The sequence below is a fragment of the Astyanax mexicanus genome, chromosome 12 (assembly GCF_023375975.1).
Source record: "Astyanax mexicanus isolate ESR-SI-001 chromosome 12, AstMex3_surface, whole genome shotgun sequence".
Classification (NCBI taxonomy): Eukaryota; Metazoa; Chordata; class Actinopteri; order Characiformes; family Acestrorhamphidae; genus Astyanax; species Astyanax mexicanus.
The window spans coordinates 11,464,748-11,489,989 of NC_064419.1; the positions used below are offsets into that span (position 1 = coordinate 11,464,748).

At 38.7% G+C, this 25,242-nt stretch overlaps 2 protein-coding genes across 2 annotated transcripts; one reads left to right on the top strand and one right to left on the bottom strand.

Annotated features, from left to right (window-relative positions):
• The first annotated feature begins 6,204 nt into the window (after positions 1 to 6,204).
• Positions 6,205 to 12,354, top strand: parapinopsina (parapinopsin a). Its single transcript, XM_007237073.4, has 4 exons — positions 6,205 to 6,866; positions 8,916 to 9,244; positions 10,062 to 10,304; positions 11,889 to 12,354. Exons 1-4 carry the CDS (start codon positions 6,533 to 6,535, stop codon positions 12,045 to 12,047), a joined length of 1,065 nt encoding a protein of 354 aa, XP_007237135.2. The 5' UTR covers positions 6,205 to 6,532; the 3' UTR covers positions 12,048 to 12,354.
• A 2,790-nt stretch (positions 12,355 to 15,144) lies between these two features.
• Positions 15,145 to 21,273, bottom strand: gstt1a (glutathione S-transferase theta 1a). The gene is made up of 5 exons (XM_007237001.4): positions 21,114 to 21,273; positions 20,856 to 20,943; positions 19,545 to 19,695; positions 15,829 to 16,005; positions 15,145 to 15,716 (listed from the first exon to the last, which is right to left on the bottom strand). The coding sequence occupies exons 1-5, from the start codon at positions 21,223 to 21,225 to the stop codon at positions 15,516 to 15,518; spliced, it is 729 nt and encodes a 242-aa protein (XP_007237063.1). The 5' UTR covers positions 21,226 to 21,273; the 3' UTR covers positions 15,145 to 15,515.
• Positions 21,274 to 25,242: the final 3,969 nt, after the last annotated feature.

The window sequence follows — 25,242 nt, forward strand, 5'->3', positions numbered from 1 at the left end:
CTGGCTGAACTCCACAGACTCCCGCAATGCCTGAAACTCCTTATGGAGAATTTCCAGAATGGAAAGGCGAGCGTCGAAACTGGACAGCTTCTTATCTATGGACTCCAGAATGTCCACCATATCGCTGGAATGAGAAGTAGCCCCAGGAGAATCTTCAGGGTGACTCCTCTTGGCGGACGGAGCTCCTTTTTTACCTGAGGGAGTCGGCGTTTTGTCTGGCTTCCCCATGACAACTCGCTCGAAACACTCGTCAATAAAAGTTTGCAGACTGTCCAGGTCCTCTTCGCCGTCCTCCAGTGCGCTTCAGGTAGTTATTATCTAACTAATATAAACTTTATAGCCTTTAAAGCTGTCTAAATCTAAGCTGGCTAATTAATCTATACAGCTAGTGTTTAGCAATCACTGCCTCGCTGCCTTGCTCAATACTGCCGAGATTCGCGTTAAGGTCTCGCGTTACTTCAGCATCCTATTAATTAATGCTGTTTTTTCATTATGGAGCTTTGAAAAAGGAATTCATAGAGGGAACAATTTTATTCTAGTTTGTTTAAGTTTAGGGTTTGGTTAAAAGACAATAGGATTAAGGATTATATTTTCTGTAGTAACTCATAACATGATCGAGTCTGTGATTATCAGATGTTAAGGAAACATGCATAAATGTAAGCATTTCCAGCTCTTTTCAGCAGAGCTTCAGACAGTATTTTCTTATTTTAACTGTGCGATATGTCAAAAAAACCTGAATGGATTTTAGTTTCCGAATCTGTCCACCACCACACCTCACAATTGTCAGGTATAGAAACAGCATGTTAACAGTGTGCTGGATCCATGCAAATGGTCGAGCTAGCTATTTTACTGCTGAGCAGGTAATCACTGAGCTTCAGTAAGGTTGCTGACCACAGCTGGGCAATTTACCACCACCACTAACACAGCAGAGAGAGCATTTTGGATACTTAAACATACTGTATATATTCACTGATCAGCTACAGAGTAAGCCTATCTGTCAATCTGACACCCCCGTGAGCATTATGTCTGATGAGAAGCAGGTGGGGTTGAAAACTCTATATACTCTATATCCAGTGTTTAAAAATTAGACATCTGTAGCCATTATTTCTTGTAGTTAGGTGCATGTGGCATGGAAATAAACCAAGTGCAAGGCAATTATGCCACCTACTAGGGCACATCTCATAAATGATAAGTTCATACTTATAGTTTCTAAAAATCATATTAAAATTAGAAACCAGATTAATGGTTTGAAAGAAAATCTAAATAATCAATTGTTGGTTTAAATGCAGACCTAAAATGTAATGTGTACAGTCATAGATTAACAGCAGGTATATTGATGGGTAACACTATGCTGCCATCTAGTGGCATCTGCCTGTTTTACAGTTGCTCACTTTCACCTAGTTATTTTACCTTAGACAAAAAAATCCCAAAAACCAGTTCTTCTGCTGTTAGATGCTGGATGTTCCATCACAGCTCAACTCAAATAGGAATTCTTCATGACCTTTCTGTATTATGTGTGTTTAAGGATATTTTATATGATTCAATGCATGATAACTAAAATATAATCCCTTGCACATACAGTAGCTGTCAAAAGTTTGGCAGACCTCCTCTCATTCAGTGGGTTTTCTTTCTTTTTATGATTTTTTTACATTATAAATTTGATATTGAAGAATATATTAAAACTATACAGGAACACATGCTGAATTATTCTGTAAACAGTAAAAAAAAGTGTTAAACAAACCAGAATGTATCTTTGAGGACAGATATGCACACTCTTGGTATTTTAATCTTAGGGTGTACTCACACTAGGCCCGTTTTGGTTGAATCGTGCCGGAGCACGGTTCGGCCCCCTCCCCACTCCCCCGCAGGCCTGCACTCACACTGCGCTAAACGATCCGTGCCCGGGCACGATTTGCGCTCACACTGCATCTGTACCGTGCCCGGGTCCAAGTGAACTGTGCTCGGGCCCACCTCTTCAAGCGGGCCCGGGCACGGTTCGGATTGCCTAGTGTGAGTACACCCTTAGTGTCTTCATGAGGGAGAGTCACCTGAAATAGTTTTCTCAGCATCTTGAAGGAATTCCTGGAGGTGCTGAAAAATGAAAGTTATAGGTTCTCTATAGAATGTTCTCCAGAAACATTAGCTAGCACCACTAGCGCACTGTGAAACCCCTGCAGGACTAAAAGAAACACTGAACACTGTTCATAAACATTTTTTGATACTTGTGTTTGTCTGTCTGTCTGTCTGTCTGTCAGTCACAATTTATCTAGCAGAACACTTAAACCACACTGTGCTAACGGTTTTTATTTTTAACAGTGTGTATGATTGGGTTTTCTAATAAAAACCTGTCTTGCCACTTTTCACTGGACTGTGTGAAATACAGTTAGACAGTCCTGGTTTAAATAATATAGTTTATGATTTAAATCTTTATAAGTGGGGTTTCTGTGGACCAAGAGGCATCACTTATACAAGCAGGTGGAGGTGTCTGGTGAGTGGTGATGGTCTGGATGCCCTGCCATATGCGCCGAGTGTCAGCAGTGTCCTGGAAGTGGGCGTGGATTTACTTTGTGTAGGTGGGCTTTGCCTCTCGCAAAGCCTCTCCCCCGGGAGAGCTTAGCTCTAGCTGTTCTGAGGTCAGCCAGGGATCAATAAACTATCTATCTATCTATCTATCTAGCTAGCTATCTAGCTAGCTAGCTCCTCGCGTTGGAAAATCCACATGCTGGTGAAAGCTGGGCAGCAGAGACTTCAGGTTACTGTGATTGAAATCACCAGCAACAATAAACAGTCTGTCGGGGTGTGAGTTCTGGAATTTGGAGATAACAGTGTACAGTTCTTGCAGAGTTAACAGTTAGCATTAGCATTAGCACTGGGTGCTACATACACTGCTATTATGTACACGTTGCTAAGCTCTCTGGGCAGATAGAATGGCCTGGCTCTGACTACAGCGAACTCCACCAGCGGCGAGCAGTAGCTGGAGATCAGCGCAGAGTTTTAAATAGTTAAATACATGAACTATTAGATTCAATGTTGAAAAAAGATTTTTTTTAAAGTTTAATTTGGAAAAATTACAACCAGCAAATGGCACCCATTCGGTGGAATGGCCCAGAAACATTTGCGCAATTCACGCTACACCCCACAGCTGATAATACTTTACCTAATAAACTTTAGTAAGAAATTAAATGACGGAGTCGGTGCACATCTTTGTTTGTGTTTGCAGATGTACTGTACTGTACAGACTAAATCACTGCCGCATTATGAAATACTGTTTTTAAGGCGCACAGGAGGGACTGTGACCAGGATGTACAGGTATTAAAAGCAGGAGCTTTTGATTAGTTAGAATTCCACTTCTAATCTTTTAATCTAATTATATAATTATATTTCCACTGAACATTAAAAATGACTGTCACCTGCTGACCCTAATACTGCCCACAACACCTCCATCCTAATACAACTTCATACTACTGAACACTAAAATTAATAAAAAGGAACAAAAGATACAAAAATATACAATAACAATGCGCTAATTCAGTTTAGATTACCTTATTTTTCAGACCATAAGGCACACTTAAAATCCTTTAATTTTCTCAGAAATTGACAGTGCACCTTTATAATCTGGTGCACCTTATGTATGAATTTTACCAGTCAGACTGTAAGTAAGTTAGCAGTAAAGCCACTCTGCTGACTTATAGCGTTATAAGCATTAGCATTAGCTGCTCACTGAACCACTAGCTTGTTCATTGTTCAGAGGTGAGTATATTGGACTATAGTGTTTGCTGTGTTAATACAAGCTAAGTGGAAAAAAAACGCTAGCTTATAGCACCCTAGGTTATTAAAACAGTCTAGTATCTCTGTCTAGCGCTATTGAGAAATTTACATCCCGTTAGCGCTGCAGTTAGCAGCTAATGCTTATGCTGCTGCACCCAGCCTTAATGCTGGAGAAACTTCACTCACCCTTTAGACAAAATATTGAAAATCTAAGCTTAATGTGAATAAACCAAAGCCCTTTACTCACCAAAAATATACAGCTTTCAAGAGAGAAATTTGTGCAGATTAAAATCCAGTGCTCCCTTGACTTTGAAAGAAAATGTTTTTTTTGTTTGTTTTTTTGTTTTTTAAGAATTACAGATTTGTTTACTTAGGTGGTTCCACCAGCTTCCCCGTTAGAAGGGAAACATGGCATCACCCTTGCTCACTTCGATGTGGACATCCTTACTAGTGTCGCTTAACGCGCCTTATAATCCAGTGCGGATGTAGCTCTCAAATCCTGCCCTGTCCTTATCTGTTATTTAGTATAAGATGTAATGCCACAAGTAGTAACTTGGAGTGTGTTAAATAAGTAAAATTATCTTATTTACCTTGGCTTGGTGTTAGGCAATTTGCACATCTGTATTTTTAAATATAATAATATATATTTATATAAACTATATGCAAAATAATTAAAGTATACTTTTTCTGCATTTACTTACATTGTTACCTACTTAATCAGTATTTTAGTGTACTTTAAAAATATATACTGTATTTAGCTGTGCTCATTTTGTACTGGTGATACACTTAATAAAAATATAAACGTTATAGTATTATTTTATAAACTGAGCTTTTTTATAATAAACTATCCTATGACTAAATGTGTCTGTAGGAGCCTATATTTCAGCAATAAAAATTTGAGTAATTCAGTGAAGTTTGCTAACAAAACATTAAAACTGTGCTGATGAACTTTTAATGTGTTAAATCTATATGTTGAAAGTTTACTTTAGTTGGTTTAGTTTAGTGCAGGTAAAATAACTTTTAACAGCTAATGCTTGTAGCAATGAGATATCTTTTTTGTTTTTTCCAGTTTATGTATGTCACGCCTCAAAATAAATATGATACATATACATATACTTCAATTGTGTTAAATAGTGGTGAAAATACATACAGTATGACTAATAAACTCTTAGTGGTTCCAAAATAACATAACTTAAATACAGACCTATTTCAGCATAAGTAAAGTATGCTATTTTCACCAGAAGTTGAATGTGTTCATTACAAGGATCATCCACAGATAAGAGAGAGGGCGAGAGAGAGAGAGAGAGAGAGAGAGAGAGAGAGAGAGAGAGAGAGCAAAAGGCAATCCTTATCATCTTTAACCCAGTTTAAACACAGACACGGCTAATACCCCCTACCCAGTACTAGGAAAAGCCCAAAGACCCCTTATCCTTATTACTGAAAGAGGGTCACATGCTCTATTAATCTAAATACCAGGCTGTAGACAACATATGACAATAGTCATGTCTTATAAAACTGTTCATACACTTGCAGACAATCAACGAAATAATAAAATCAGAAATAAAAATTAAATCCTTACATTAACTAAATTATTATAGTTTTTTTTTTATTACTAATTGCTGAAGGTGTTTATATTGCATAATTTTGTAGTCATAGTAACACAGTATAAATTATTGTATCTTTATCCACAGTTATACAATATGCATTGTCATTTACTGTAAATGAGACCATAGTTCATAGAGTTTTTTCATTGTTTGTTTTTAAGGTTTTTAGAATTGTGTTTTTCATTTGACAGCGACGATATGAAGAAAAGGGCATAATCAACTGTCCTAAAGGTCAATGCAGGCAAAGCACGTAGTAGTTAAGTAAAAATTAGCACAAATAACACAACATAAGTATAGAGTATAGATTAGTAAAATCTATAGTTTCCTTTTCATTAAAAATGATGCGTTTCTTTGATTTTACCAAATTGAAAACCTCTGGAATACTATCAAGAGAAAGATGGATGATGACAAGCCATCAAACTAAGCTGAACTGCTTAAATTTGCACCAGGAGTTTTAAAAAAAAAAGCGTTGTGTAAGACTGGTGGAGGAGAGCATGCCAATATGCATGAAAACTGTTATTAAAAAACAGGGTTATTCCACCAAATATTGGGTTCTGAATTCATAAAACTTTATGAATATGAACTTGTTTTCTTTGCATTGTTTGAGGTCTGAAAGCTCTGCATCTTTTTTGTTATTTCAGCCATTTATCACTTTCTGCAATTAAATGCTCTAAATGACAATATTTTTATTTGGAATTTTGGAGAAATGTTGTCTGTAGTTTATAGAATAAAACAATAATGTTTATTATACTCAAACATTTATCTGTAAATAGCAAAATCAGAGAAACGGATTCAGAAACTGAAGTGACCTCTTAATTATTTCCAGAGCTCCTAATTTCCTTTACCATAGAGGAAGTGGGTTAATAAAGCAATCAAGAAGAGTGGCATCATAGATCATAGATTTCCCAGAGAATTAACTGGCAGAATAATTCCATGCATAATCCGGCTCTAAGAGTGTTCTCCAGGGACTTGTGTCACGTACTAAGAAGCCATATTTGCTGAATCAAGTCTCCATAAAAGGTGAGGAGGGGTCTTATATGACCCCTTTAGTTAGGTTATTGTGCTACTGCATGTGGAACAGGCAGTACTTTATCTTTCTTATGAATCAGTTCTACCAGATCTTTCTTGAAGGAGCACTATTGTTGTGATACAAATCAAAAATGGACCACTCATCAGCTTTCACATCGGCTGCCACAATCTCCCAGGGGTCAGTAAATGATGAGATCATGCCAAGGATAGGTTACACCATTCTAGCCATCATTATTGGTTTCTTCTCGGTTTCTGGTGTCATCTTGAACGTGCTGGTGATTGTTGTGACGTTGAGACACAAACAGCTTCGTCAGCCGCTGAACTACGCTTTGGTAAACCTGGCAGTGGCAGATTTGGGCTGTGCTATGTTTGGAGGAATGCCAACCGTGATCACCAATGCCATGGGCTACTTCAGTCTGGGCAGGGTGGGATGTGTCCTAGAGGGCTTTGCAGTTGCTTTCTTTGGTAAGTATCAACACCTGAAAATGCTTCTTTTATTGGTGATGTAATACATATTTTAGAGCTTTGCCGCTTCAACACTCCTTCTAAAAATATGAAATGCTTTGTTTATTACACAGGTCTAATAAGATTTTTTTTATAATATGGAAAAATTGTTTTTAAAGTTAGATGCCATTTCCTGCATTCTGATATAAATATATATTTTACCAGGTTGTTAAACACCTAATTTTACGTACAAAAGTGACTTAATTCAATTACTATTTTAGAGACAGGTTTAACAATTCAACAAGTTCTTTTTCAACTAGAATATACAGTGGTGTGAAAAAGTGTTTCCTCCCTTCATGATTTCTTGTTTTTTTGCATGTTTTTCACTCTTAAATGTTTCAGATCATTAAACAAATTTAATTATTATTCGTAGACAACACAAGTAAACACAAAATGTATTTTTTAAATAAAAAACATGGCCTTGTGTGAAAATATGTTTGCCCCCCAATTAAAACATAACTTAACTGTAGTTTACTAGCCACTCCCAGGCCTGATTCATAAATTTTGTGCCTAAAGGTTTACGCAAAAAATTAAATCCGCAATCCGCAAATCTGCTTTCATTTTTGTGTTTTTGTGGATTTTTTGTAGATTTTTGTGGATTTTGATGTTGAAGACTTTTGCTTCTGGAATCTCTCATTTGCTTCTGCTTCATTTTTTGGCTTCTGAGTTTTGGCAGAGTTTTGATGGGAGGGCGGGGATTAGACAAAAGTGTTGAATCTTGAATCTCCATTGGTCACCTGATTTTAGACTGACGGATATCCTGAATCCTCCTCTGAGACCTGTCATGCCCACCCCGCTAATCTCAAGCAGTCTTCCATACATGGAGGAGCATCCAGTCGTGAAAACTGACAAAACTCAGAAGCCAAAAAAATTCCCAAAATACAAAAATGAAAGCAAAGTCTCTAAACTGAAAAAAAAATCTAATAACTGCAAAGAAAAAAAGTAAACAATTATATTTAAAATTTATATATTTTCTATACTTTTTATTCTTTTGAATTTGTAACATACACTTTTTCCCTTTGATTTTTAAATATTGATTACTTTTGGCACAAAATTGACTCCATACTGATTACTGCTACACCTGTTCTTAATCAAGAAATCACTTAAATAGAACCTTCCTCACAAAGTGAAGTAGACAAAAAGATACTCAAAAGATAGACATCATGCCAGAAAATCACAACTACAGTGAATTATGGTGATGGCAGTGTGATGATCTGGGGCTAATTTTAAGCGCATGTAAAAAAAAATAAGGTTTTAACAAAAGCTGGACATTGTGAAATGTGAGGCAATGAGTTTCACTCACATGCAATGAGTTGTAATAGGCAACCTGCACACTAAGTAAAATAAGTACAGATTTGTACTTAAAAGAGTACAAAGCTTGTCGCTGGGGCTGTACCTTATATTGAGATACAAAAAAGTACCTTTCAGTGAAAGTCCTTTTTTGTACCCATGTTTTTTGTGCCTGTAAAGATTATAAAGATTATAAACATTATCATCAACTGAATATGTGTCAAGAACTTGATGATCCAAAACTGTCTGGCTTTCAAATAAAAAATGTGCAATTTAAATATATATTGTTCATTAGTACGGTGATGCTGAATACTGAATGTACCTTTTGGCTGCAGGTTAAATGGTACAAATCTGTACTTATTGCTGTTAGGGATGACTTTGTACTTCAGAGGAAACACATCTGTTCCTGTAAAGACCAATATTGTACCTTTGAGGGTACAATTACAAAAAGTGTACCTTTGAGTACAAAAAAGTACTCATATAGTACCTCTGTTTTTTAGAGTGTAAAAAACCTGGAGTGGGCTTTCAGTACTATGTGTATAGTGTAGAATGGATTATTTCATAATGCAATCGAAACAGCTCTGTGTGGTTAAAATGAACATATATTAAATGTTTTAAGTTTTAATGGCTCAGTGGATATAATAAAATAGTTGATCTGTGTAGAAATTTGGATGTGGTCATATTGTAATTTTTTTTATTACTTTATTCTACCTCTGTTAGGCATTGCCGCTTTGTGCTCGGTTGCCATCATCGCCATTGACCGCTACATGGTGGTTTGCAGACCCATGGGCACAGTCATGTTCCAGACCAGGCATGCAGTGACAGGAGTGGTCTTCTCCTGGGTTTGGTCTTTTGTGTGGAACACGCCTCCACTGTTCGGATGGGGAAGCTACCAGCTGGAAGGTGTGATGACCTCCTGCGCTCCTGATTGGTACAGCAGAGATCCAGTCAACGTCTCTTTCATCATGTGCTACTTCATGCTGTGTTTCGCCCTGCCTTTTATGACCATCGTCTTCTCCTACTCACGCCTCCTGTGGACCCTACGACAGGTAGAAACCTTCAACCTGGAAGAAGATTTTAACAGCAATGGTGGGGGGTGGGAGGGATTCTCCTGATAGATAGTAGCCACTGTCTACAAGGCAAATATTGGTCTACGTTTTATGCCTATTTACTGTAAAGGATAAAGTATAATATAGTGATATTGATTTACATGTTCTAAATGTCCAATTGTCCAATTGTTTGTGGACACCCCTTCTGGGACAAATGCATTCAGCTACATTAAGTTCCACCATTTGGTACTACAGAAATGCAAATCCATACACACAGCTTATATTTTCCCTCTAGAGAACTATTGGTAGCATGACTAACGCCAGGTGTAGTCTACTGGGGTATTAAAGTCACACCATGCAACCCTTGGTTGGTTTTCTGACGAGGCTCCCTCTACAGGCCGGGAGTCTATGTTCACTATAATGATGTGTTCCATAAAGTGTGCATTCCATGGTTGAAGTAAAAAAAAAAACAGAAATAAACGCAGGCACATTATGCAACACTAGTAAGGAACAGGGGTGTCGCCACATTTTCTTCTGAATGAGCAAGTCTTGCCACCAGGTGGTAAACTAAGCTAAGTTAAGTAAAAAAAACTGTAATTCTTAAAAAATAAAAAACTTAGATCATGCAGCTTAATGTAGGATTCTAGTAAAAACTGGATCCCGTCAAAAACTGTATAAGATATTACACTTCTAATGGTGTTATGACCGTTCCTTGGAGAGAAAGTACAGTTTCTTTAAGTTAAAAATTACCAGATAACAAATTAATCCCAGCACTTTGTCTTCTCACTCCTAACTTCTTTTCCTCTATACATCTTAGGTAGCCAAACTGCAAATGGCAGAAAGTGGAAGCACTGCTAAGGCTGAAATGCAGGTGGTACGTATGGTGGTTGTGATGGTCCTGGCCTTCCTGCTCACATGGTTGCCCTATGCTTCTTTTGCCCTCGCTGTGATCTTTAATGCGGACCTTTACATTGACCCACTGATTGCCACGGTTCCCATGTATCTGGCCAAAAGCAGCACCATCTTCAACCCTATTATCTACATCTTCATGAACAGACAGGTACATGAAAGTGAATCACTCTTATTTACAAAGCTGAAGACTTGTATTTTACCATACACAATGATATGCTGAAAGTCATGTGATAGCAGTTGTGAGGTGTTATGTTGTGAGTGAGGCTGAACACTGGCCAACGTGCTCATGGCAAAGATGTGTGAATTATCAGAGTTCGAGTAAGGTCTAATAGCGGGTGTCAGATGAATAGAACATTCCATTAGCTTTTAGCATTCCTCGATCCACAGTGTCACGTGTGCAGCAGGAATACTAAAGACCTTATTTTAGCAATCTGTAGGTGAGTTATCAACCGCACACCTTGCAGCTTGATTTAGGGTGTGTCATGTGACTTTGCTATCAGAACGACGGGAAAAGTACAGCGTGTGCATGTACTAATTCTCCTAATTAATCATGGGTGTGTTTTTTGGGCGTAACGTGAAATAAACCAATCAGCACGGCTCTTGCCATTCCTTTAAAGAGCAAGGTGCACTCCAACTTTGGCGGATTGCTAATTTAACACTTTGCACTTTTGCACGTCTCAGCAGAGGAAACTGACCTGTTCGTTTATGGTGTAAAGGTGCGCGAGCAGCTTATTTACGGGAACAGAAATGTTATTTAATATTGTATTCTGTTGATTGTTGATGTAAAACTTGGATTTGTGCATTGCTCTAATCTAAATTTGATCAATGTTCTATAGGAAAAAAACAATTCGTTTCTGGTAAATCATCAATACAGAGGTTTAAATACTGTTTATTGGCTGTACTGCAGAGATTTACGGAAAGTCCTGAATAAAACCCACTTCCAGAACAACTTATGCATGCTCTACAGGGGTTGGACAATGAAACTGAAACACCTGTCATTTTAGTGTGGGAGGTTTCATGGCTAAATTGGAGCAGCCTGTTGGCCAATCTTCATTAATTGCACATTGCAGCAGTAAGAGCAGAGTGTGAAGGTTCAATTAGCAGGGTAAGAGCACAGTTTTACTCAAAATATTGCAATGCACACAACATTATGGGTGACATACCAGAGTTCAAAAGAGGACAAATTGTTAGTGCACGTCTTGCTGGCGCATCTGTGACCGAGACAGCAAGTCTTTGTGATGTATCAAGAGCCACGGTATCCAGGGTAATGTCAGCATACCACCAAGAAGAACCAACCACCTCCAACAGGATTAACTGTGGATGCTGTAAGAGGAAGCGGTCTGAAAGGGATGTTCGGGTGCTAAACCGGATTGTATCCAAAAAACATAAAACCACGGCTGCCCAAATCACAACAGAATTCAATGTGCAGCTCAACTCTCCTGTTTCCACCAGAACTGTCCGTCGTGACAAAAACTTATTGTGGTCTAAAACCAGGTGTTATCCAACCCCTGTATGTTTAGTCATATTGGGTTTGCCTATAATTAATAACCATCAGACCCCATTTTAGTGTAAATCGATGCAGAAATCAAGGTGATTCCCAAGCATTGACTAACTTGTTAAACTATTGTAGTGTTCATGTTGATGTTTTTAGATTTATTGTGCAGGTTTTACACACAATATTAATACATTCATTTGAATTTAATACTGTATTTTTTCTCCTTCCCACTCCCAGTTCAGGGACTGTGCCGTGCCATATCTCTTCTGTGGGAGAAACCCCTGGGCAGCCAAACCTGGAGAGTCTGAGGTGGAAACGACAATGACTTCAATCAGCAAGAGCAACAAGATTTCACCATCGTCTCCAGCCTCTGACACACAGCCTTCTACCACATAAACACACAGTGGTGTAACAGGTCCAGACTGGAGCCAAATCCCCGTACAATGTCACTTCTCCACTGCTGTTAAAAAGGATTTCAGGGTTGTTCAATTCCACACTTAATTAACTTTTATTAATGACTCTGCTGAGCGCTTTGCTCCCTTGATAGCTTCACTGGAATTTTGTTCGTCTAAATCCCTCAAAGAAGAAAGCTAATTTTGTAAGCCCCGCTCGTGTCATATCAGGAATTAGTGAGTATAAAGAGCAGTTGTGTTCCTCTGTTGTCTGTTTGTTTGGAAGAATAAAGAAAGCGTTTGCACTTAAATTGCCTCTGTTGTCTTTTAATAGTCGAGAGAAAGCTGCGAATCAGATACCAACTCCCAGCCTGGAATCCTTTACGCTGAATTAGTGGAAGATGAAATAAAAGCATACTTAATGAAGTCAGTTTCAGGACGCATGTCTGTTGGGAGGGTCTCTCTCTGTTTTTCTGAAGGTCATTATGAAGGGCACATTTGCTTTTTCTTCTTCCTACTGACAGATGTTCATAGTTCTGTGAGCACTGCCAGACTTTTATTTTCTGTGCATGTTTTTCTACATTTAGAGAGAGGACGTCCACAGACACTTGTACAAACCTTTGTTTCCAAAGAGCAAAGAAGAAAAAGGAGTGAATCGAATGTGGCCGTCGCTGTAATGACCCAAGGGCTTCAGCAGCTTAGTGATTAAAAAACAGTAGACCAGGAACACAGCCAATTATATATAATGTGCAAAGTACAAATGAGATGAAGAGAAGATTCCATTCTCTCTCTTCTCTCACTACTGCCCCGATAGTTAAAAAAAGATTTGTTTAAAATTTTCTCCAAAATTTTCTTCCTAATTTAGGTAGACCAATTGTCCCACCCATTCAGCTGTGTACATCCCCATCACTAGTGATGCCACAACACAGGGAGGATGAAGACTAGCCCATGCCTCCTCCGATACATGTGAAGTCATTCACCACCTTTGCTTTTTGAACTGCTGCTGATGCAACACTGCCAAGTAGCATCACATCACAGTGCGCTCGGAGGAAAGCGCAGCCACTTGGTTCTGATACATCAGCTCACAGATAGCTTGTGCTGATAAACATCACCCTAGGAGTGATCTACCCAACTAGAGAGGGCAAGACCATTGTGCTCTCTCAAAGCTCCTGCAGCTGAGGGCAAGCTGCATGACCGTGATTCGAACCAGCGAACTCCCAATCATCGTGGCAGTGCTTTAGACCACTGGACCACTCGGCACCTATCTCAGTTGCTCTTTATTTATGATAATCTATCTTCCAGAGGACGAACACTTCTTAAAGTGTCTTAAAGGAGAAGTCAAGTGGGAATAGCCCACCTCCATTCTCTCCAAGCATTCCCAAATACAGTGCTTTCAGCAAATACTCCCATCAGACTTCATGTTCATCATGTTCATTCACTAAACATTGGCTTTAAGGTATGTGGATATTTTTGCAGTCACTAATTTTGCATTTTATATTTAGTCATTTTTGACATAATTATTTTTCACTTTGGCAATAAAGTCTTTTCTTTCCTAAATTCCTGTCAAAAGCAGAATTATACTGACCATGATTAAATTTATAAAAGCATTGTCAAATACGTGTTACTTTACTAAATTACTATCTATGGTAATTAGATAGTATAGATAGTATACAGATATATAGTATAGTATATAGAGAAATTTGTATAGAGCTACATATTCTTTTCCACCAACTCTATATGTCTGAACCACAACTGTCATCACTGTTTCCGGAATCAACTGCATACAAAAAAAGGTGCTGGATGCAGACAGGTTACAAATTACAGCTTAATTAAAATATTTCTATGAAAGTTTTATAAAAAAAAAAAACTGACTCAAGTTAAAGAAAGAAGACAACACTTTTTAAGACTTTTGACACTCTCAGTCTATTTTTGTTTTTAAATGTGACCTGCTACCAAAAAACCCTCCTGAGAAACTGGAACATTTTGGCTAACCAGAACATGTAGGGCTGCTATAGAGTTCAGGGATCACCAATCCAGGAATTATCAATGTTATCCAAGTACCAGTATGGTTGCAAATTATTTGTTCCAATAAAATCCCATTTTAATCAGCTAGTCTCAGTTTTAAACAGTTTTTTTATGGAGGATGTGCTTCTATTTGGTTGTAAAGAAAACCTACAGCCATACCAGACCTTTACGGATAAGATTAGGCACCCCTAGGTTAATCCTTTAATCTGCAATAGTATGTATGTTGGCCCACGCTGTGCATCCGTCCATAATTATCCACTTCTTTCTGCTCAGGGTTGTGATGCGAACAAAGTCACTGCAGAATCACTGGGCACAAAGCAGAAACATCCCCTAAACAGGGCACCAGTACATTACAGGGTACCAAAATCACACCTAGTGCACTTCCACCTAGAGGTAATTTAGCATAGCGAATGTACTTTGTGTGGTCAGGAAGTGAGGTCTCTTCAGGTAAATTTTAGACATATTGCTATCTTGGTGGCAGAAAACACAGGTGTGCCACTGACTGATTAGAACCCTGACAACAGTCATCGGTCAATAAACAGAATACTAAAATACAAAAAAAAAAATTGCTGTTCCAGTAAATGAGCTGCTCATGCACCTTCACAGCGTAAATGAGCAAATCAGTTACCTCTGCTGAGAACATTAAAATAGCAATCCGCCAAAGTCAGAGCACAACTGGCTCTTAAAGGGAATCTTAAAGGGTGTGGCACCCTGATTGGTTTATATATATATCCTTTTTAGGCTCCAGGTAAGCATGTGAGGTGTTTTAATGTACAACATTTACCTCTATAGTAATCAACTAAACCCATGATTTGTTGACACCTATACATTAGGATTAATTGTTAGTGTATGCATCACTTTCACTGCAATTTCACTGTTGTTTCACATTCAATACATTTTCAATGGACAGTTATGCTCTTTACATCTGGTGGTAAAAAGGCAAAAAATATTAATAATATACTTTATGCAAATGTGTCAGGTTCACCATTTGTGTTTAGACAATCAGGTGACCAGGTTAAGGTATACAAGCATACGACATTAAATTCTCCCCAAAAGTAAAAAAGGCTACCATGCTCTTTTATCCAAAGCATAACAGTTTTGCATGATATTTATTTCCAATACAGATTTAGATACAGAGCTCATAGTTTACTAATTAAGCTTATGTGGTGAAATGTATGGATGTATAATGTTCTTAAGACAAGCCTATGTGTTAAAAGTCTGTAGTTTATTCTTACTGTGAGGCAGATACGAATCTGCAAATTGTATGCATACTGCTTCCTTCTTTCCATAACAGAAACTTCACTGATGAGCAGAGAGGGGTCAGACTGATGAAATATGGCTTTAAGAAATAGTGCCAGTGAATTTGCACCAGAAAGCATAAGGGGGCATGGACGTTTCTTTTCCAAAAGAGTTCTGTAGACAATTCAGAAAGATGGCAGATGGAACATCAGTTGAACATTTTCATGATCCGCATCTTAAGAGCATCTGGTAAACCTTTGTTCTCAAAGGTCTGTGGAAGTAAGGCCACATTCATGATAATGTTATGGGCCTCGTCGAACAGTTCCACTCCAATCTCCTTCTTTACTCTGTCCATCCACGCTTTTAGAGTCGGCCTGCCCTCAAACACATCCAAGCCTGTTCCGAACGGCTGAAATAAACACACACACATATCCACAGACATGTCAGAATTCATACTGGACAATAAAATTTCCAAGCACTTGCTAAGTAGTTGCTAAAAACTAAAAGGTGCTATGATTTACCTGCATGACCTCCACTATGGCTACCAGATCAGCCAGAGAGATCTGGTCTCCAATTATGAAAGGCTTATCCTGTAGGAACTTCTCCTCAAACAGCTTAAGGGATGTATTCAGGTCTTCCATTGCAGAATCCATCTTCTCTTTTGGAACTGGAGCTCCAGTGACCACTGGCAAGACACCCTAACAGATATGTCCACCAAAGATTTTAAAAGAGCTTACACAACATTAAAACACACCTTAAAAAAAATATTAGGAACTCTGAGAATGGTCTGGGTGTGGTCTTAATAATGAATATACTTATTTTTTATTCTTTTAATGTTTTATAACTTTCTTTTAACATATTTCTGTATTATATCTAATGTATTTAATTATTATATTCCAATTTTATTACATTTTGATTCTGTTATAAATTGTAAATATATTTCCCTTTAATTTATAATTAAGCACTAGAACATCGAAAAAAACTTCACGGCTGTGAATTGGTCGTAGGCATAAGCTGAAGGCGAGAAACTACAACTGTAACTACAAAACGGCATATGGGTTATACAGGATAACACCACGAATGTTAACTTGAAACCAAATTGAAGGTTAGGGGGCTGGTTAACATTAGGAGCGTGAAATAACGCTGGAACTGTCCTCTCCTGCGCCGATGAGTCGTCTTCATGTGAAAGCTGCACGTTTGTGACCATTTCTACCTGTTTGCTGGATGGTGTTGGTTAGCTAGCTGGCAGGCTAGCTGCATCCTGCAGGCTGTGGTTAGGTTAGCGTAGCTTGCCTTAGCTTAGCATCAGCATAGACTAGTCTAACCTAGCCTGGCTGGTTACCTTTCCGGCTATCAGACTTGAGCGAGGTGACTGATGAATTGACGAGCCAGCGCTGCAGGCTTTGGGCGAGCATGCCTTGGCTGGGTGCTAGCCTGTGCTAAGCTAATGCTGCTGCTGCTGGAGGCAATGATTCAAAACTGTCTTGTGTGTACATGCTGTTACTTCGCAACGTGTCCGTGGAGTGATACAGACTTAATGTGAGAAGGCCGTGCTGTTATCACAAATATCAGCACTGTTAGAACACTTCTCAAGTAATTAGATTGTGGAGTCTTTTAAACTGTTCTGCATTGAGTCTCAAATCTTTATGTAAGGCCCTTTAAATCTCTGTATATGAAAAATGATATACAAACAAACTTGCCTTGTGTAATATTCTTATGAATGTGGTAAACAAAATTAAGTTTATATTAAATTTATACTGCACACAGCTACTGCACACTGCACTCCCATCAGACCAGCACCAAACTCCACCCTGAAGCAGACGACGGGCTATGGATGGAAGGAAAGACAGGAGCCATGGTGCAACTGGTTTTAGATGTAGTGCTCTGGGTTTAGTTTTAGTTTTAGCTTTCCATGTTTAGCTTTAGATTTTACTTTAGCGTGCTTAATCACTCAGACTCATAGAGAGGATGGAGCCATGGTAGCGTTGTGATTGGCCAGGAGTATGCTAATGTATTCTACATTAAGAGAAGCCTGCTCAAATACTAAGATTTATTAGAATTTATTAGATTAGAAACCCTCCCAGGGGCTCTAAATGGTGTCTAAAAAAGTCTAAAACCAGACAAATTTGTTTTCTAAAATCCTTTTTTTTAGTCAACTATTCAGATTTTAACCGAATGAATACAACCTAGACAACAGTGAACAGTCAGACGTTTATTGCTATCTAAGGAATACAGGTGCATTGTGGACCCTCATGGACCCTCTAAAATAGCAATCCGCCAAAGTCAGAGCGCACCTGGCTCTTAAAAGGAATGGCGAGTGACACGTTGATTGGTTCATTTCATGTTACCCCAAAAACACCCCCTGTTAGGAAAATTAGTACATGCTGTTTGCGTGTTAAATAAAGCTGCAGGATGAATGATATACTACTTGTTTAATTGGATTAGTTTGACATGAGGATGTACACTTTTGCAATTTTGTCATATTTTCTCAAAGCATAATATTTTACTAGAATTTAATGATACATTAATTCTTGTAGCTATTATAAAAGTAACTGTTAAAATTCTATTACATTTAGATTTATTATTACCTTGAACGATTTAATGTTTAATCATGTGTGAATATTAAAAAATAGTACAAAAGTACTATTTGGTTCAGCATGTTTTGCTTACATAACCTTGGGAAAATGCCCAGGATTAGTAGAATAATAGTTTGAGAAGAGTTTGGAACATTCCTCAGCCACCCTACGGTTTTAATACTATTACTAAATCCCTCCTACAAAAACAAACAGTGACCTACTATTTTCTGCAGCCTAAATCCATTAATTAGATGTTGACCTACCTCAAGCGGACAACTGTGAATATTACAACTTACAATATGATGTAATATGATCTCATGTAGTAATCTACCTACTATAGACTTTGAAATGTGGCAGATTTTGTTTGTGTGCAAACTGCCTGATTTATGACAAAGCAAAGCTAATAAAACATGGACAGAGGTAGATGTTATATATATAGAATATATGTTTTAATTCATTCTTTTTTTCCCCCTATTTTCTCCCAATTTATCTGGCCAGTTGTTCCAACTATGCAGCTGTTAGTCAGCTGTTTGTCAGCTGTATATCCCCCATCACTAGTGATGCCACAGCACAAGGAGGGTGAAGACCGACACATGCCTACTCTGATACATGTGAAGCCAGCCACCACCTCTTTTTGAACTGCTGCTGATGCAGCATTGACAAGTAGCAGCAACTAGATTCTCGTTATAAACTCTTGGGAGTGATGAAGGGAAAGAGAGCCAAGGCTCTGTCATCTGATGGCAAGCTGCATAACCGGGATTCGAAAAGGCGATCTCCTGATTATATTGGTAGCTAGAGGCGTGCAGACACCAACTCTGCCCTTTATCAACCAAAGTGCCCTTTTGAAAGTTCGTTTTTTTTATATATATATTATTATTATTAAGATTTTACTGAGGCCGGTTTGAAACGATCTTTTGAAAACCTGAGTGAATAAAAATCAAGTGAAAACAGAATGTCCTGAAATCAGCCTCTCACACACCTGACCTCTCTCTTCCTCTGTCACTTTACCCCACGCGGAAGGCACACTAGATGCTGCAGCAGCAGTTCAGTTCAGCAAGTCTTCAGCACAGCACGCACGGCAACAGATAGGCTTCTTCTCCCCCGTGTCCCACCAGCCAGGTAACATACACATCAAGTAAAATCCTACCGTTTGCCCTCTAAGCCCAACGTGAAATCATTTTGTTGTGCAGTAAAATGTGTCATACAGCACAAAAAATACTATGTATTTTATCAGTTGGTGGTGTGACATTTTTCCATTGACAACTCATGTTTAGAGAATGTTAAAAATAACAGTCAAATTTCATTTCATGCGTGTAATTGCCCTTTTTCCCCCCTGAGCACTTGCCCCCCAAAATGTCTGTGCACGCCACTGTTGTTAGCGCTTACCCCGCTGGACCACTCGACACCAATAATACGTATATCTTTATCTTTAGGTAAAACAGAAATATCAAATATAGCATGTACCAATAGTGAATCACTTGAAATAAGGATGAATGAACGTTTAGGACAGCGCTTGAGCAACTGAATAAATGAAAATGCAGATTAATATGTAGGTTAGATGGCCAGGTCATGGCTGTGTATAAGCTGTGTGAGATGTGTAACGACTATTTACCTAACTTTCACAACTTCATGTTCAGAATGACTGGAACTGTGGCTCTTACCCTGAACCAAAAGACCTTTGAGCCGTGGGGCCTTATGTTGGTATGTTGCCAAGAAAGATACTCATCAACCCGAGCGCGCTTCTGCATGTCAGCGGGATACCAGTGGTCTGGAGTGGAATACTTCTTTGCCAGGTACTGCAGGATCGCCGTGCTGCAATATATTGAGCGTTAAGTTATGCTTTATTATGGCCATTCACTTATTAATGAGAATAAATCTGAATTCTGTAAAAAGGCTGCCTTATTTTTATTGATCTAAAAAAGAGTCTACATCACTGTCAAACATTAACACGCTTATTTAATTTTATTTTAACCTTTGGACTTTAACAGCACACACATCTTTTTCTGCAATTTAAACATGGATTAGATGCATTCTGCAAACATCATGTTGCGTCATGCACGTCGTTGCTCTCATGCAAAAAATAAAAACTTGTATCTATGTTTTTACATTACATTACATTATATTGCGACTTATACATAATGATGTACATTAGAAACAGAGGAAATTATAGTCCAAGGCAAAAACTTTTTAAGAATGGCCTAAAGGAGACCCTGAAGGATTACAGGGTAATAGTGGGATAAAGGAGCAAAAGATGGGGAGCAGGTAATGAGGTTAGAAGTAATTCATTTAAATCTGTAAAGAAGCCAGAGTACCTGATTGTGTTGAATGTTTCAGCATTGATGATATTGTTCACTGTAAGCCATGCATTTTGATAGATTTTACATTTACATTGTTTCAAAACTTAAAAGCAAAAAGAAAGCTATGTATGCAGTAAAGACACAATCAGGAGAAGGAAAAATCCTCCTTCTCAATGTTTCCTAACTTTAATCTTTTATTCATCTGTAGATGAATGGACCAACCAAAAAAGACTTGGAATAAAACCTTTTTACATTGTCTGAAATTTGCACGTTACAAATACTTTTTATGTTATTTTTTTTTTCTTTAGTGCATGAAAATCTTCCTTTTTGTTCTTAATTTTTATTTTAAACATTGTAAATGTAAAATCTACTAAAAACATACAGGCTTTAAGTTAAACATTATCATCAATAATAAAACATCCAACACAAACAATCTAACAAAGGGGATAATTGTTTACTGATTTTATATTGGGGGAAATAAAAAGCAAAAAACAAGATAAAGTTAAAAATGTGTTATTGTTGTAAATTACTTAGTTTGATTAGTTTTGCTTTTACTTAAAAAAAAACACCGAAATATTTACTTCTATCAGTTTTTTCTATTTAAAATTAAACAGAATTACATCATTGTTCCGTTTAAAAGGATGAGCTGAAAATCTGTTCTGTTCTGGCACCCACCTTTCTGTGAGGATAAAAGCTTCATCTTTAAGGACGGGCACTTTTCTTAAAATGCTGACCTTTCCAAAGCCTTCACCATAGTTTTCACCTGAAGGTTCACATAAAAATCAGCTCCATTCATTTTTAGGTTATGGCAACATGTAAACAATTTGAGCCTCCTACGAACAGTTTATGCAAATACTACAACTTGCAATGCATCAGCAAAATACATTAAAATCACTCACATGCAGCAACAAAAACATGATTTTTAAAGTCTACCTGAAGAGAGGTCCACGGCTTTGAATTCAAAAGGAATGTTCGCTAGCTTGGCAAAGATGTAGACAGAACGACAAGGCTGAGAGTGCAGGTCAAGATACAGCTCCAGTGCCATTGTTACACAAGCTACTACTTTCTCCAAAAGAATGAGAAGTATGCCCTGACTTTACTCCAGGAGAATACTTTAACACAGAAAACCACACCCCCTCCTCCACTCCCTCTAGGCCAAGGGTGAAGTGTGTTCTGGCTGTATCTTTTTACATTGGCCAGGCGGTAATGAACAAAGAAAACAGGAGAAATGTCACCAGAAACATGCACACACACATTCTGGCAACAGAGGTAAGATTTTGATATGAACTCTATTACTGCTGGAGACTTTTATGTAACAGCAAACTCAGCCCACTAGATGGAGGGTTTCTGCATTCACCAGTAAAGACAATCTACCTCCAGAATATCCAAAGGTTTTCTTGTTTTTAACTCACTACGCCAGTGTTTTTTAAACCGTCAGACACTAGATGACCCCAGCATTTTATTTTGCATTAAAATATGTGCATTAAGTGTGTGTGTGTAATTTCTTGTATGTGAGTCTTGTCTGTTAGCATGGATAGTTTCAGACAGATGCCGCCAGTCATGATGCCTGTTGTAACTAGACAAGCCACTGAAAATGACTGGATATGAACTGAATGCAACAACAAACTGTAACACTGTTATCAGAATCACTACTGACAGTAGACAGCCAGCGTGGTTTGTCATTCCTGCAGCCGGCAAAATATAACGCACCATTAATCGTGAATCATTAAGCCAGAAAAGAAAGAAAGAAAGATGAGGAAGAAAAGAAAAAAAAACATTGGATAAATTAGGCCTATGTGTCTTATTTAAATGGTGTAATTTAGCAGCAGGTAAACTAGCTACAACATATATGTTGGTAATGTTGATGTTAGCTACCTGCCTGGCAGTCAGTGCCAGTAACAAACTGGAACTGTTAGCGCAGCTCTTTTTTAACGGCCTGATAATCTGGCTACACACCGTAATGTATGCAATATTACCAGCATAAGGAAAAGGCAGATGTGTTCCAGATTCACTGTATGTCATATTTAATAACATAACATTGTCCAATTAGTTTGGGCCAGGGCCGTGGCTAAGGGCGGGCATTGGGGGGCAGTGCCCGTCCAATTACAATGTCGTGCCCCCCCCCCACCCAAAACATTTTTTCATATATGAAATAATTTATATGTGGAACAAAATCACACATATGAATCTAGCAATATTTTACTGTTTTATTTAATCGAACATTTAATTTTCATGTATGTTCTGAAACATACAAAAAACAAACAAAGCGAGCCTATAACGAACTAGTGTTTCAGTACGGAATTAATAAGCAGCGCACAACAGTCTTGCTTACATAACAGCCTTGCAGACACCTCTACTTTTTATCCAGAGAGTTAAGCTTGCTAGCTAGCAAGCATTTTAAGCTACAGCTCAATGGATATAAGAAAATGGTTTCAAGTGCCATCTTCAGTCACTACCCAAGGTGCCGAAGGAAAAACTAACGCTGAAACAAATGTGCTTGACTTCGACATGAGGAGTGAACATGCTAATTCCAGTCATGCTAATTCTGAAGTTCACGGCGGAGGCAACGCCACCGGTAAAGATTCCAGCTTGGACAATTCTGGACATTTACAGCAGGTCCCTAATGATCTTGGGATTGAAAAACCCAACCAAGTCGCCCTGCATCAGTACCCCGTACGTCTTTTTCAGGGTAAGAATCGCGCTTTTGTAGCTTCGTGGTACCATAATCGAGAATGGCTAGAGTACAGCGTCCACGCCGATGCAGCCTTTTGTTATCCGTGCAGAAAGTTCGGCGGTGCTCGTGCTACTGACTCAACTTTCACTCATAAGGGGTACCGTGACTGGAAACATGCTACAGAGAGAGAGAAAGGGTTTCATAAACACTCCACTTCGAAAGAGCATATATCTTGCATGACGCTTTGGCTGGAGCATGGAAGGCGCATTAAAAATAACAGTGAGATTTCTACTCTACTCAACGCAGAGCAGCTGAGAAAAACAGGTACTACGTTTCTGCTCTTATTGATGTTGTGGGATTTCTAGCAGAAAACCAGTTACCCTTAAGAGGAAATGCTGATGCTTTTGATGACATGGCAGAGGGAGGTAGTGGTCTGTTTTTATCTCTCCTGGATTACACCATTAAAAAAGACTCTGAACTGGCAGAAATAGTCAAAACTATTCCAAGCAACGCAACGTACACGAGTCCGGACATACAGAACAAACTGATTTCCACATTGAGTAATGTAGTGACGGAGGCCATAGTGGAAGAAGTAGGGGAATCATGGTACACCATTAAGGTAGATGGAACGCGAGACCCCACTGGGTGTGAAAACATATCCGTTGTTCTTCGCTTCGTATCTGAACTATATGAAGCAACGGAGCGCCTTCTCACTGTAGCTACTGTCAGTGCAGGAGATGCAAAGACACTGACAGACACAATAATAACGGAGTTGACAAAAGCTGGACTGAGCACGTCAAAGATTCTAAGTCAAGTATATGACGGAGCATCCCTAATGTCAGGGAAGCACGGTGGCGTCCAGAAGTTATTACAAGAGAAACTAGGTCGAGAAATACCCTATGTGCATTGCTTAAACCACCAACTGCACCTAGTAGTGGTTCACGCGCTGACAGCAGAAAAGGCAATTACGGATTTTTTTGATATTTGTAACACCATGTACAAATTTTTCAGAAAGCCGTCTGTTGCAGCACAGTATAAGGGCGAGCGATTAAAGCGACTGCTTGATCAGAGATGGACTGGCCATTTCGCCACAGTATCTGCCATCATTGCATCTTACCAGGACATTACTTCTTTCTTGTCCGAGATTGAATCAGACTGGGCATACTGCTCTGAGATCAGGATGGAGGCTATCGGGCTGCTGCGAGAAATATCTGAGACAAACTTCATGTTCATTGCACGTCTTGTACAAAAGCTGCTAAAGCTTTTAGACCCCCCAAATAAGCTCCTCCAGGGTGAGGACATGGACCTTTTAACGGGACTTGAACTAGTTGCTTGCTCTACTGAATGTGTTCGTAAACTGCGCTGTGACACCGAGTTTGCTGATCTCTGGCGTGCCGTCACAGATAGTAATGCTCTTGTGACTCCCACAAAACGGCGACGTACATTCAGTAAGAATATGAGTCAGTATTTGGTTGAAGGTACGACTGCACAGAAGGATACTGACGAGACAGAATTACGAAGGCTGTTTTACAGTGCAATTGATAATGTGCTTGGAGAGCTGAATCAGCGTTTCAATGAACGGAATACTAAGCTTGCTCGTGCACTTGCTGCTTTTGATCCAAAAACCGATAATTTTTTAGACATAAACCTTGTGAAACATATCACAGACCTGGCCGGTTCTACCACAGTGGAGGAAGAGTTTGTTGTGGCAAAAACATTTTTTTAAACTCAAATGGAACGCGAAAAAGAAACTAAGTGGACTCTGAAACGACTCCTTCAGAACCACAAAAAAACATTGGAAGCCATGCCAAGCGTCCTGATTGCGATGAAACTTGCTTTAACGTTTGGTGCTTCCACAGCCATGTGTGAGAATTCATTTTCAGTCTTGAAGAATGTTTTTACGGACCACAGACGTTCTATGCACCATATTCGGAAGGCACAGCTTGTGCAGCTAGCGTTCGAGCGAGATCTTACAAGAAAATGCACAAATGAATGGAAAGAAAAGGTCCTAAGGAGGTTCTGCTCGGACTCCCGTCGTCTACAGCTTTTCTAATGGTGAGTAAACATGTGATTTTTACGGCATATTGGTCATTTTGATTATCCATGTGCGCTATCCTTTTCACTGTGATGTGGTGGTCTGACGTGATTAGAGTTAAATCTATTATTGGCTGTTCAGTTCAGGATGAGGTCTTTCTGAGAAGCGGGTGTGGTATAAGGCGTGAGATTAGTTCATAACACACATTTTAGTTCTATTATATGTTTATATGCTTTGTAACTTGCTTTAAATCGGTGCTTAAATCTGCCCCCCCATGGACACCCATATGCCCACCCACTGAAAGAGTTCTGGCGACGGCTCTGCTATGTAGGCAGCTCCTATGTAGGCAGCAC

Bases quoted from the DNA above. Each gene is read 5' to 3' on its own strand.
- parapinopsina (XM_007237073.4), top strand. From the start codon at position 6,533: ATGGACCACTCATCAGCTTTCACATCGGCTGCCACAATCTCCCAGGGG. The intron at 9,245-10,061 runs GTAGAAACCTTC...TATACATCTTAG, and splicing joins TCCTGTGGACCCTACGACAG to GTAGCCAAACTGCAAATGGC. The intron at 10,305-11,888 runs GTACATGAAAGT...TCCCACTCCCAG, and splicing joins ACATCTTCATGAACAGACAG to TTCAGGGACTGTGCCGTGCC.
- gstt1a (XM_007237001.4), bottom strand. From the start codon at position 21,225: ATGGCACTGGAGCTGTATCTTGACCTGCACTCTCAGCCTTGTCGTTCT. The intron at 20,944-21,113 runs GTAGACTTTAAA...GTGAACCTTCAG, and splicing joins AGCCGTGGACCTCTCTTCAG to GTGAAAACTATGGTGAAGGC. The intron at 16,006-19,544 runs GTAAGAGCCACA...CATATCTGTTAG, and splicing joins CAAAGGTCTTTTGGTTCAGG to GGTGTCTTGCCAGTGGTCAC.